Raw genomic sequence first — 14394 nt, 5'->3', positions numbered from 1 at the left:
TCTGGTTTATTCTCGGTCAGAAGCAGAGCATGCAGACCATTTGAGGACGGTACTTGGCACACTTCGGCACCAGGAATTATATGCTAAATTTTCTAAGTGTGAATTCTGGTTATCTTCAGTGGCATTTCTGGGACATATTATTGGGGCTGATGGCGTCCGGGTGGATACCCAGAAGATCGAGGCCGTAAAGAATTGGCCTAGACCTACGACGCCGACAGAGGTGCGTAGCTTTCTGGGATTGGCTGGTTATTATCGGAGATTCGTGGAGAAGTTTGCTTCCATTTCAGCGCCTTTGACAAGGCTGACTCAGAAGGGAGCTAAGTTTCAGTGGTCAGATGCTTGCGAGCGTAGCTTCCAGTTGCTGAAAGAGAAGTTGACTACGGCTCCAGTCCTGACTCTTCCGGAGGGTCCAGATGGGTATGTGATTTATTGTGATGCCTCTGGTATTGGTTTGGGATGTGTGTTGATGCAGCATGGCAGGGTGATAGCTTATGCTTCCCGGCAGCTCAGAAAACATGAAAAGAATTATCCTACTCACGATTTGGAGCTGGCCGCGGTCATTCATGCCTTGAAGATGTGGAGACATTACTTATATGGGGTTCACGTTGACATTTATACAGATCATAAGAGCCTTCAGTACATCTTTAGGCAAAAGGAGCTGAACTTGCGGCAGCGGAGGTGGTTAGAGTTGCTGAAAGATTATGATGTTGACATTCTCTACCATCCTGGGAAAGCTAATGTTGTGGCGGATGCACTCAGCCGCAAGTCTATGGGCAGCCTAGTAGACGTGCCATCAGAGAGTAAAGAAATGGTTCGCGATATTCATCAGTTGGCTAGTCTTGGAGTTCGCTTGGTTGATTCTGGAGATGTTGGGGTTTCTGTTCGAGGTATTGCTGAGTCCTCTATTACAGAAGATATTAAGCGGCATCAGTATGAGGATCCTATTCTGGCAAAGTACAGAGACGCAGCGCTGGCACAGGAGAAGACTCCGTTTGAGATTTCACCTAATGGAGTGTTATTTCACAGAGGCAGATTGTGTGTACCTGACGTTGCAGGGTTGCGGCGACAGGTTATGGGCGAGGCACATTACGCCCGATATTCTGTTCACCCAGGGTCGACGAAGATGTACCATGATATCAGATGCCTATATTGGTGGGACGGTATGAAAAGAGATATAGCAGAGTTCGTTGCTCAGTGTCCAAATTGCCAGCAGGTTAAGATTGAGCACCAGAAGCCCGGTGGGCTATTGCAGGAGATGGAGATACCGACGTGGAAGTGGGAGATCATTAATATGGACTTTATTACAGGTCTACCTCGCACTCCACGGAGGTATGATTCTATTTGGGTTATTGTTGATCGGCTGACGAAATCAGCCCATTTTCTTCCGGTTCGGACCACCTATTCAGCTGAGGATTATGCCAGGCTTTATGTCAGGGAGATTGTACGACTTCATGGAGTTCCGGTGTCTGTTATTTCCGATAGAGGTGCCCAGTTTACAGCTAGGTTCTGGAGATCGTTTCAGGAAGGATTGGGAACCCAGGTGAGCCTGAGTACAGCCTTCCATCCCCAGTCTGACGGACAGGCCGAGCGCACTATTCAGACATTGGAAGATATGTTGCGTGCCTGCGTTATTGATTTCAGGGGTAGCTGGGACGACCATTTACCGCTTGTTGAGTTTGCATATAACAACAGCTACCACTCCAGTATTCAGATGGCACCCTATGAGGCTTTGTATGGCAGGAAATGCAGATCTCCGATTGGTTGGTTTGACGTGGGTGAGACTCAGTTCATCGGTCCAGATGTGGTCCAGCAGGCCGTGGATAAGGTGAGACTTATTCGAGAGAGATTGCTAGCGGCCCAGAGTCGACAGAAATCTTATGCTGATAAACGACGTCGACCGTTAGAGTTTCAGATTGGCGATTGGGTGTTCCTGAAAGTGTCGCCTATGAAAGGTGTTATGAGATTCGGCAAGAAAGGGAAGCTCAGTCCGAGATATATTGGGCCGTATCAAATTATTCGTACAATAGGCAAGGTGGCCTATGAATTAGATCTGCCAGCTGATTTGGGAGCGGTACACCCGGTATTTCATGTTTCTATGCTTCGTAAGTGTATTGGTGACCCTTCCAGAGTTTTTCCTGTAGATGATATTCAAGTCACAGAGGAGCTATCTTATGAGGAGCAGCCTATAGCCATATTGGATCGTCAGGTAAAAAGGTTGCGGAACAAAGATATGGCTTCTGTTAAAGTGCTGTGGCGGAACAATAACCGAGAGGAAATGACCTGGGAAGCTGAGGAGCATATGAAGAAGAAGTATCCTCATTTATTTTCGGAACCTACAGGTAATCCAATTCTCTATTTGACTTTGTTGTTTGATCAATAAATGTATGGTTGTGATAGTTGAGAAGGAAACTCCCCCAAATTGTTTGTATGACCCGTGAGATAAATCTAACATTCGCGGACGAATGTTCTTAAGGGGGGGAGGATGTTAGAACCCGTATTTTTGTACAGTGGAATAATCTGGATTAATTACGATAAGTTAGGGACAAAATTATTTCGGGATACAAAGTCGGGATTCTTGACCTTCGATTTTATTTTGAGATATAAGTTGTGCATGAATTTATTGGTATGGATCAATTAGGAAAAATTTGGGACCAAAAGTGATAAAATTAGAAGTGGAAAGTCATCCACAAATTCCATGTGGTGCCCACACAATTTGGTGTCATCTTTTAAGTGGTCCAACTCATTTAATGTGGGCCAAGGGACAACAATGCACTTCATATTAGTTAAAAGATGACCATGTATTCATCTTTCTCACTTCCCACAAAAAAAAAAATATCTAAAAGTTGAAGGAGAAAACCCCCAACCTCACGGCCAAGTTGAAAAAAAAATCAAGATCAATTCTAGCCTTCCAAAAATTATTTCTTTGGCACAAATCAACTATATTGAGGTCCCTAAGTAGCGTGGAAGCATTGTGGGAGCGATCAATCCACTATTTCTCATCTTGTGGAAACCCTAGGCTTGTGGAAGTTGAAGATAAAAAGGTAAGATTTGATCTTGTTCTTGTGTTATGATGGTTATATTCATGTTGTAGTATCTTATTATGGTTAAAAATCATGAAATAAAGAATGGTGAAGTGGATGCCATATGTATGAGGGTTGGGCGTGTGATGGGTGTTGTTGTGTTGTGATTGAAATTATGAATTAATGTTTAGTTAGTTGATTATGATCATTGTAAGGTGAAGAACAATTGGGAATCATCCATATATGTGTATGTGTAGTGTTGATTGAAATGGTTCACATTATATGACAATGAGCGAATGAATATCGCTTAATGTTTTAATCGTCGTCGCTTTGAATTTTATGCTGGAAATGAATGTTCATTGGTTCAAATTGAGGTTGTAGATGTTGCGGACTGATTTGGGGGCTTTTGTATATTTAATGTAATTGGTATATGGACGAGATAGTATTGTTAGAAGGTGAATTGTGAATACAAACCATAATTTGTAAATGAAGAAAAAGTTAGAGGGGCTGTTTCGGTTAGGGGGGCTGTTTCGGGTAGCTGGAGAAAAATTTGGATTATTGGAAATGTTGTATGAATTGCTTAGAATGTCCTTAAATATTGTTGGTAGGGGCATGGGTTAGTATGTGAATGTATAAGCGTCGATTTTGGCTTGAAGGTAAGTTGTCGAATTGAATTTATGTAAGTTGTTGAATAGTGGAAAAAGAAAGCTATTGTTGTTGTATTGCTTTCCGAATTAGTTGTTGATGTTGTTAGGTTGGTTGTTGCTGTTGTTGTTGATTGATATGGCCGGGTTAAATTCTCGGGGTAGCCTATTTACAGGGGAAATGCCGCCCAAATTTCCGTAGAGTTAAGGGCGAAATTGGAATTTAATGCCCAAAAAGTCTTTAGCTAATGTTTGGCATTTTATGGCTTGTTTGTAGACCTTGGGCAGCCCGAATCATAGTTTGGACTTAGCTGGAGTTGGATCATATTGGAGAGCGTTTGAGGTATGTAAAGCAACCTTCCTTCTTTTGGCGTGCCTTAGTTTCACATAGGCTAGATTGGAGCTTTAAGGGAACTCCAAATTCGAGATCCGAGCATGTTATGATCCATATATATATATTCTTTGGCACTCTTATGTATGTTTTTATGAAATATGAACCATGATGTATTTGAAGTAATCGCTTTCCGAAATTCGCATGGAAAATGTTCGCTTTAGGGAATTTTGTAATCTCTGAATGCCATATTTTTCGCATAGAGGCTCGGATCGCTCCAATAATTTTTATAGGAGTTTGCTTGATGTATAATGGGTATGTTTTTCATAGGCGGACTCAGTTCGGGTCTATACTCGTCCGTGGGTCCCGCGACGCCCTTTATGTAAATTCGACAACTTTGAATCAAAAAGTGATAATTATTACTCCGATTTCAAATATGACTATTTTACTTATCCTTCGGATTTATAATAATGATTTTATGCATATGATTCCTCACTACTCCGCTCGTGCCTACTATGATATCGTTCGCCGGTTCCCGGGCCGGTTCTGTTGTCGTGCGCTTTTTGATATATTCCGGTGTTATGCTGTGTTTATGGTTCACCGTGCTCCTTGCTCGAGGGCCGGGTTCCACTTATGTTTGGCGTTATGCTGTGTTTGGCGTTATGCTGTGTTGTGATGTGTGACGGGGATTCGGAGATTTGAAACTTTCTGGTGTTATGCTGTGTTGTGGCGCCATCGACAGGCGGGCGACCACATTTTCCAGTGCCCTATGCATAATTTATACTTTGGGAATAAACATTTTGATATGTATTATTTTCTATATATCTGATTCGATTATTATTTAGATTTATTTCTGTACCTTCTGCTTTGCATACTCAGTACATATTTCGTACTGACCCCCTTCTCCGGGGGCTGCGTTTCATGCCCGCAGGTACAGACGCACAGCCTGGTGATCCACCTGTTTAGGACACCCTTTCTGCTATTCGGAGTGCTCCTCTCTTTCCGGAGCTTATACTTTTGGTATATATATTTATTAGTGCATTTGTATATATTCGTTCATGGGTACGGCGGGGCCCTGTCCCGTCATATGATTCTGTCGGTCTGTTTAGAGGTCTGTGGACATGTTTGTGGGTTAGGGTCTTTCTGTATGGATGTATGTACATGTCGTTTGGGTGATCCCATACGCCGAGGCGGCCGGTCCGCATATGTTGTTTGGGCGATCCTATACGCCGAGGCGGCCGGTCCGCATATGTTTATATCTTGCTTGGTTAGCCCTGTGTGGCTTTTGTTGGTATTTTCTGCGTGCAGGGTATATTGGATAGTCCGTAAAACAAAGGAAACTCTGCCGAAATTTTTCTGGAAATTACTTAAATTTGAAATAAAGCCTTGTCGGCTTCCGCCATATACTAGAATGAGTTGATGGAATTTGAGATAATACTTAATAGATGGGTTCGGGTGCTCAGATCGGGCACTAGTCACGGCCTACGGGGTTGGGTCGTGACAACACTATTTGGACACTTTCTAGACTGAGACATCTTCATGTTGAAGCACGTGCTACTTTTGGTTGGGATGGCTATGACGGATGGAACTTGATCCGACTTGAAAACATGCAAACCATTTCCACCCCTTCCCTTATCTGTGACAAATATCGTGCCATGGATCCTAATGAAGTAATGAGAAGGTTACCAAATCTTCGGAAATTGAGATGCATATCAATGGACTCGAAGGACTGCTATCACTTTCCATCATTGGAGTTTTTAAGTCAACTTGAATCACTCAAGATATTACACTATGGTCAGTCGCTCTCTTCATGTAAGTTCAACTTACCCTCGAATCTCAAAAGACTGACGTTGTCAAAGTTTCGGCTACCATGGAGTGAAATTTCAAGAATTGGTAGATTACCCCACCTTGAGGTCCTCAATCTATTTTGCAGAGCCTTTGAGGGCGCGCAATGGGACATGAGAGACGGAGAGTTCCTGAAACTAAAATTCTTGAAGTTAGATTCTTTGGACATCGAAGGATGGAATTTCTCCTCTGACTGCTTAACTTCCCTTGAGCATCTTGTTCTGCGAAGTTGTAAGAAATTTGAGGAGTTCCCTTCATGCTTAGGCGATATTCCAGTGCTACGGAGTGTTGAGCTACATTGGTGCAGCAGCTCTGCTGTGAACTCAATTATCTCAATTCAGGAAGAGGTACTTGAGTATAGTGGAGATGAGGGGTTCAAGGTCCATGTATACCCTCCAGAATTGGAATCCAGATAATCTCCAAATGGCCATAGTGACTAAGATGGACTTTGGAGCTTTCTTTTCTTTTTGCCAATTGATTTGTCCTTCATATAATTTAGAGTCTAAAAGTTTTTCGAAGCCTGGCTAACTGGTTGGGGGGGCATGGATTTTGTCCGAATGTTTAACCTGGATACATCGTCAGCGTAATTATTATGTACACTATGAGGTCATCCAAAAAATATTTATAGGTAAGTCTCCTTAAAATTGGGATTCGAAATCTTGAAAATAAGATATGTTACCTGCTATAATAGATAAAGATGACCTGATGGTATAAAATTGTTTACACCGACGTTGTTTATTACTTAAACTCGATTAGTTTATTCATGATTCCTGCCCTGATTCTCTTCCACTCCACAAGTCTACTAGTATACAGAATATCATAATTGAACATCCTTCAACTTCGGTATAATTTTTATTAAGGTTCCAAAACAATGATTTCACATTGTGCTCTTTAACTTTTAATAATTTAATTGCTTTTCATTCTCACTGATAAAAATGGACTTTAAATTGTGAGTTTGGGGCTTACCTTGGCATCTAGGCAGCGTTACTTCAAAAATATGTTCAACTCTCATTAGATTTTGAAGGGGGAAAATACTAGCTGTACTAAAAATGATTATATTTTACAGGGGGAGCTACAACTTGCTATGTTGCTTTGCATCCAAGTCTGAAAGGGGTCTCTGGAAACTTCTTCAATGACTGCAAAGAGTACGAGACGAAGATTTAACACGTAACCTTTGGGATTTCAGCAACAACTTGATCAATGCAGCTCTAAAGAATTGATTAGCTAAATGCAGTTCCTGAGAAACTTAGCCCGGAAAGAAATGTTATTTCATTCATATTTAGTGAAACTGTTATAGAAATGTGCAGAGTGGAGCTTTTCTACTTCTGCTTCGAACCAGTGGCCTTGTATCCATGTCTTTAAGACCTGTATTTTGGTTATCAGCCACAGTGAATAACTCTCTTGTGAAAGTTTTACAGTTGGCAAATTCTAATTGTGTTAACCTATCACATTAACTTTTAGGGGATTGTTATGTTTGTCGCGTAAATATCAATATTTTAAACAAATAATTTGTGTTTTCTCAAAATGTAGCGGTTAAATGACTCTTTCATGTAATTTTTGTTTCAGAACTGGATTCTAAGAACCTATGGATGAGAGAACGGAGGGGTAAACATATTCAGGTCTCAATCAATTATAACACTGAATAGGAGAGAATGGCAAATGAAACCTTATGTTTGAGGTAGGTTGAAAATGGTCCTTTAAACATACTTTTAAGTTTGCCAAAAATATGCACTTTTTAATCACCTTCAGATATTTAACAAACTCTAGTTAAATTTAAGAGGGAATAAAGGATTTAACATGTAATGTTTTAATATTAATATTTTTCAATTAGTAAAACACAGGTAATATTCTGTCTTGACATCCACCAGAAAGGCAGGCTCTCTTTTTCAAATGTACCACAAACGCATATCACTTCAATTTGTCGTGTTAATACTGAAGATGAACATTATTTACAACGTTTAAATACATTCAGGAAGCAGAGTAAACCTTTAGTGACAAATTAGTCCAGCAGAAGAACTGCTTAGAAGTGGTTTAGGCAATCTTTAGAAGTTTAAAAGAAATAATTGGGCAAACATTTAGAAAATCTTAGAAGAGTTATGATATGCAAAATGAGCAAAGCCTTCCTTCTCAGAAAACTTGAGAATATACTCCAATTTCCCTTTAACAAACTTTTGGAGTCTCAGGACCTACTGGTTCACATACAAAAACTAGGCAAGGCATGCCAAGTTCAGAGCCCTAGCTCCATCAAGTAGTTGACACTTAAACAAATAATACCCATTAGAACTTTAGTTTTCAACAGAGCATGACGACCAGAAACAACAGATAACACTCCTCATAAGCCTGTAAGCAAAGGAGCACTTCAGCCGTTAAGTTCCTCCGACTTGTCTCTTCCATGAATCCTCAACAATCAATTCATCGACTCCCCAATCTTCATAACTGATAAACACCAAGAGAAAAAAAATGAGGGAAACGACAAGACATAGGATGAGGCCAGGTACAAGGAAAGAAATAATAACAGATGCTTAAAGATCAAGGAAGTCTTGCCTTCCATCAGGCAAGTAACGACGAATTGTGAATGGTATCTTCCTCTCTCGGAGCTCTTTCATTGCAATCTTTTAGCATAAACGAACATTAACAAAAAGACTCAGGCTATCTAGAAACTTCACCAAATAGACATTTTGCACTCTGCATTAAGTTTTCAAAGAGGCTTACCTCAAGTGGGTCAGTCTCCCCCTCCAACTCAACCATCACAGGAGCATTCATGCTGCAACAGGACAAAATAACAAACCAAGTAAAAAAAAAATGCATCTCTCTTCACAAGCTTATCAAGCAAAATTAAGGAAAAAGCAAAATGACCTGATCTGGAGAGCACGGGTTCCCAGGATTCTTGCACGTTCATATTTTGTCATAAACTTTGATGTTTTCCGAGGTCGTTCCACAGGCTCTTGCTCGGTTTTTTCCTCAGCTTCACCCAATAGGGGGTCTGGTATCTCCTCAGGGTTAGCATTATCTTCTTCAATCTCTGCTCCTTCCTGTCAGTTATGCCGAATGACATAAAAATACTCCATCAAATACTTAGCAACATTAACACCTACAATCAGGACCATGAATAAGAGAAATCATCTTACATCAGGCTCAGGATCCAATGGCTCGTCCACGTATCTGCACAAATATGGACAGATAAAGTGACTAATAGGTACAATACCCACAGACCTTTACCAAAATCTAAACATATTTTTGCTTCACAACCACCAAATGGAAAAACAACAAACAAATAGCTCTCTTTGCTGGAGTACAAAATGGCAATACCCTACTCAATGCATATTGTTAGATTTAGGGAAAGCTTGACACAAGAAAAGTAGAAATCTCCCAAGTTTGTATAAGCATGCACTCCATAAAGCAATATGCATTGAGAAGGTTTGCTGCAATTTTTGAAATGCTCCAATGTTTTAATAATTCTGAAATACTGTGTTATATTAATAATACAAAGCATTTCTTGAGAAAAAAAGTACACTTGTAACATCAGTGCTAAATGACCTTAACCTCCAGCACTGCTTAACATCCTTCCCCTTACCAGTCATGTGAGACTCCTGAAATGCAGCTCGTTCAACAATTTATGTTATTTTTTCTTCAAATTTTGATGGACAAAATAGTATATTACCAGCCACACTACCTTAAATGAACTAATTAGCTAAGTTTCATAATAATCTCTAAACCGATGCAAGTGATCCATTAAAAACAGCAATCCAGATGGTAGAGCCGTTATAGAGCAACCTTAGTCTAGCTAATGCTAAAAGGGTATCTTTCCACCTTATCCTACAAGGTCATCTTAAGAATAGACTCTTCGAACTATACATAGATCCTTGTCATTAAATAGTGTGAGTAACATCATCTAAAATCTTAAATGTTCGAGAATTTTTGACATGTTTATTTTGGATCTTCAATATGCTACTCGTATGTGGGTCTGTTTTTTCTCCTTTTGCAACATGCACAAGGAAGTACAACAACAACAACTAAGCCTCAATCCCAAACAAGTTGGTGTCAGCTATATGATTCCTCACTGACCATGTTTCCCCGTTCTTTTTTTTTTTTTTGGTGAAAAAAGATGTCGTCGTAGGAAGGCATCAAGTAGATGCATGGTTAACTCCTGAGAACAAAAACTTCAATTCTAAATGAGGGAGTTAACCAGAAAGCAAAAATATGGTCTCCAAGCCATATTGATGGAGCTAATAAAGTCTAAAACGGGTAATATGTCATTTAGAGGGGATAGATTGCTCCAACTGAAAAGATTAAAACGACAAAAAGATTTTAGACCATGTTTCCACGTTTAAGCTTAACCCATACCATCATCCTACCAATTTTGTTAGTTTGTGATGAAACTCAAATGGAAACTTCTGCATAGCCCTGTTACCATATTGAATTGTGTAAAATACCTCATTTTAAAAGTTTAATCCTGCAAAACACCCCAACTTCCACAAAAGGGACACATCTACTTGTTTGCTTTATTTCCTCTCAATGCTCTCATGCTTTAGGAACACATCACAATCTAATAGAAGGACAAAAAGATTAAACTCATAGGTAACAACTACCCCTACTGATTTTGGGTTATGTACAAAATTCAGAGAATAAAATAAAACTTTAAAAGGAATGAAAATCTTTGAAAACAAAGGAGACAGTAAAAAAAAAAAAAAATCAAGAAAACACAAATTCGCAAACCCTAAGCTTCTATGACAAGACAAACAACAAAGAAGTAAGATTAAATAAGCACAAACCCTAAACCAAATAAAGATTAAAGCAAGAAAGGGCGGCGGGACAAACCCTCCGTCCATATCATAGTCTTCGTCCGCCATTGTAATGTGTCTTTGAGTCAAACCTCTCTGCTAATTCTTTGTACAATAATATTTATAGGGAGGTATAGCCAGCCCTATTTATATGGGAATTGAAACAAATGCAACTCAAAATATTGTTTTTAGTTTGCAATTTACTACACTTAAATAATATGGGGTCCTTGTTTATGAGGCTGGGCCACTGGGCTTAAAAGCCTCACTTCTAAATGGCCTTAATAATCTTAGCCCAATCCTATCCAAGTAAGTGGTTGGGTTTAGGGGTGGAAATGTTATGATACATACTGATTATCATATTAAATCGAAATTTTTTATATCATTGATATTTGGTATTTTATTGGTATGCATTTTTAAAAAATTTGGTATTCGACATAGTATTCAATTATAAAGAAAATATCGAAGTATATAGTTACATAAACAATTTATATATATTAGTATTATAATACTAATAAATATATAAATTAGTTTAGTACAAAACTATTTGTTTAGATGTTGGAACTTTGACTACTCTATCTTAATTGAAAGGTCTTTTTGGTGTAATTGATTTACAAAGAAAATTGATTGTACTTCTTTTGAATATTTTTACATGTATGAGGTGTTGGTACGATATAATTGAGATGTTTTTTCAATAGCCGAAGTCATATATGTAATTCAAACTCAAACAAACTATGATTACCGATTTACCATACTGCACAACACTGAAACCCAACTTAATAATACCGAATCATACCGAATTAATTTGGTATGGTAATGGTATAGTATTATTAAAAACCGTAAATCGAAATTATCGTACCGAAGTTCCAAATACCGTACCATGTTGTATCATGCCCACCCCTAATTGGGTTAGCTCAGCCTAAACGGACAAAATTCATTTTTCCGGAGTTGAATTTCAAAAATTATGTTTGGTTAAAAAAGGGAAAAGGGTCAAATATACCCCTCTACTTTGTTTTATTAATTAAATATACCCTCTGTTAGTGAAAGTTAATAAAAATACCCCTGCCTTCTTCAAACTTCACACTTATGCCCCTATTTGGATGGAAATCGCCAAATTCTCTCAAATTACCCAATTTAAAAAAAAATCACTTTTTTTGTTGACCCGCCCCGCCCGACCCGCGTATCATCATCATCATCAAGCTCTAGCTTCATCTTCTTCCATGGAAAAAAAAAACAAGAACACACCCAAATGATAAAATCTCAAAACTCACCTCAAATTTAATATTTAAATCTAACTCCAAATCTTGGTGCAGCCTAACGAAGAGTATATTTAACTAATAAAATAAAGTAGAGGGGTATATTTGACCCTTTTCCCTTTAAAAAAACACTAAAAAAATTGTTTTCATTTTTTTCACTCCAAATTACTCACAATTCATAAAAATTCAAAAACAACTTTAATTTGTATTCATAGCCAACACAACTCCAATTTATCAATACCATTACTCAAAGAAATTCGAGCAGACATCTTGACTTACCTAATTCGAGGAGAGCTGACATCTCTATAACGTAACGACATTGTTTATCCGGATATTTTTATGGAAAAGGCTCAAATATGCAATCGAACAATCGGAAATGACCCATCTATGTCACCCGTCAATAGTTTGGCTCATTTATGCCATTACCGTTACCAAAATGGCTCATTCATGCCAATTTTCATTAATTTGGGTCGGATTTTTTTATTATTATTATTTTGAGATTTGAAATTAGCTGGTTTAATTAAACAACGTGGACCTCTAATTGGAGGTCACGTGTCGTATCTGCTATTGTAAAACCTGTGTTAATGAAAAATGACATGAATGAGCCATTTGCGTAACGGCGATGGCATAAATGAGCCAAACTATTGACGAGTGGCATAAATGAGCCATTTTCGATAGTTCAATGACATATTTGAGCCTTTTCCGTATTTTTTATTGCTATATAGAATATTTATGTACCAGCTCAATTGGTAAGAGGCGATTCCCTCTGGGGAATGTAAAGGAGCACGGGGACGCGGGATCGAGCCCAAGTAGCGCTGCATGCGTGAATATGAGCTGATACCTGAGCGACTGTGCAGAGACAATACCTTTGGTGGTGGGTCCCAGAGTGGATTGCCTCACTTAAAAGGCGCCTTTTTAGTGAGGCAATCCACTCTGGGACCCACCACCAAAGGTATTGTCTCTGCACAGTCGCTCAGGTATCAGCTCATATTCACGCATGCAGCGCTACTTGGGCTCGATCCCGCGTCCCCGTGCTCCTTTACATTCCCCAGAGGGAATCGCCTCTTACCAATTGAGCTGCAGAGTGGATTGCCTCACTAAAAAGGCGCCTTTTAGTGAGGCAATCCACTCTGGGACCCACCACCAAAGGTATTGTCTCTGCACAGTCGCTCAGGTATCAGCTCATGTTCACGCATGCAGCGCTACTTGGGCTCGATCCCGCGTCCCCGTGCTCCTTTACATTCCCCAGAGGGAATCGCCTCTTACCAATTGAGCTGACATGACTACCGATCAACTCGCAAGGGGTTAACAAATTATAAAGCTTGACAATGAGAAATTAAGAGAAAAGGGTGCCAGAATTTGTGAAGTAAACGCAGATTGATTCTAATACCTATTCTAAAGGAAGAGTAAATCCGTTTCTTATTACGAAGAATAAGCTGCAACAAATTACCAACAAAAAAAAAAAAATGAATAAGCTGCAACCTTTAAACTCAAGATAAACTACAATATTTGAATTGATTAAGATACTACACCAGTTTGAATTCAAGATAAACTACAGTGTTTGAATTCAAGATCTTACTCATTTATAAACAGTTGCGGAGCTAGGTATGATGAAGGGGGTTCAACTAAATTTCTTAGCTGAAATTTTTTGTACTGCATATAGATTTAATTTTTTATATATAACTTGTTGAATCTTCTTTATATGAGGAAAACTTTTAATGTAGTATTTTCTGAATTCCCTTACTCGAATATTCAGCTCTGCTACAAAATATAAATGGTTATGCTTACGACTAAAAAATTACTACGTTTTAATCAAACTTGGCTCGTCGGCAACGTTTCCGACAATCAAACTTGGCTCATCGGCAACGTTTCTGATCGATTTTTTATCGTAATTTCTTCACCGACGAGCCAATTCCAACGAAACGTCTGTCGAAATTAGCGATTTTCTGGTAGTGACCAACAAAAAAATATTTTCATTCAAAGAAACTAGACAAACTAGAGGGGGCTGTATGATATTGTTCCAAAGAATCAAAATAAAGTGTGACAAAATTGAATCCCAAACAACAAATATAAAAAACTTACAATTTTTTTTTTTTTTAAATCAAAATTGATTCTGTGCATCATCAACCTCCCACAAAGCCAAAGCTTTACAGCCTAAGCAGATACAGCCACAATAGTTGCCGTAAAAATTGGAGGAACAAGCAAAATCCATTTTTGACCTCTTAATTAAACACCTCAGTAGGGAAACAAAAGTTGAAGGTAGAGGCTGTTCTCTATAGACCCTCGGGTCGAATAAAAGTTTTGATGTAACATTTCTGACGTCCCTTATAAGAATTTATGGGTCCACTGCAAAATATAAATTGTTACACACCTATTATCAAAAAATCGCTAATTATTTCTCACAGAATCCATCAAAATTTGGCTAGTAGGTTAAATTTTCAATGGACCTTCCGTCGTAACTTCTTTACCGAGAGCCAAATTTCAGCATGACTGGGTCAGAAATTAGCGATTTTCTGGTAA

The 14394-nt window shown here is 38.8% G+C and overlaps 1 protein-coding gene across 1 annotated transcript; it reads right to left on the bottom strand.

Moving 5' to 3' along the window:
* Positions 1-7942: 7942 nt before the first annotated feature.
* LOC132630272 (DNA-directed RNA polymerases II, IV and V subunit 6A-like) lies at positions 7943-10807 on the bottom strand. Its single transcript, XM_060345861.1, has 6 exons — positions 10659-10807; positions 8969-9002; positions 8697-8872; positions 8553-8604; positions 8385-8452; positions 7943-8276 (listed from the first exon to the last, which is right to left on the bottom strand). The coding sequence occupies exons 1-6, from the start codon at positions 10688-10690 to the stop codon at positions 8207-8209; spliced, it is 432 nt and encodes a 143-aa protein (XP_060201844.1). The 5' UTR covers positions 10691-10807; the 3' UTR covers positions 7943-8206.
* Between the last annotated feature and the right edge of the window lie 3587 nt (positions 10808-14394).

Source organism: Lycium barbarum, chromosome 3, assembly GCF_019175385.1.
Source record: "Lycium barbarum isolate Lr01 chromosome 3, ASM1917538v2, whole genome shotgun sequence".
NCBI lineage: Eukaryota > Viridiplantae > Streptophyta > Magnoliopsida > Solanales > Solanaceae > Lycium > Lycium barbarum.
Note: the sequence above shows the minus strand (reverse complement) of the source record. Positions and strands in the feature narration are given on the sequence as shown.

Excerpts from the sequence above, each read along its gene's own strand:
- LOC132630272 (XM_060345861.1), bottom strand. The coding sequence starts at position 10,690 with ATGGCGGACGAAGACTATGATATGGACGGAGG. Across the intron at positions 8,605-8,696 it reads ACCCGTGCTCTCCAGATCAG|CATGAATGCTCCTGTGATGG; the intron begins GTCATTTTGCTT and ends GTCCTGTTGCAG. Across the intron at positions 8,453-8,552 it reads GGGAGACTGACCCACTTGAG|ATTGCAATGAAAGAGCTCCG; the intron begins GTAAGCCTCTTT and ends TTATGCTAAAAG.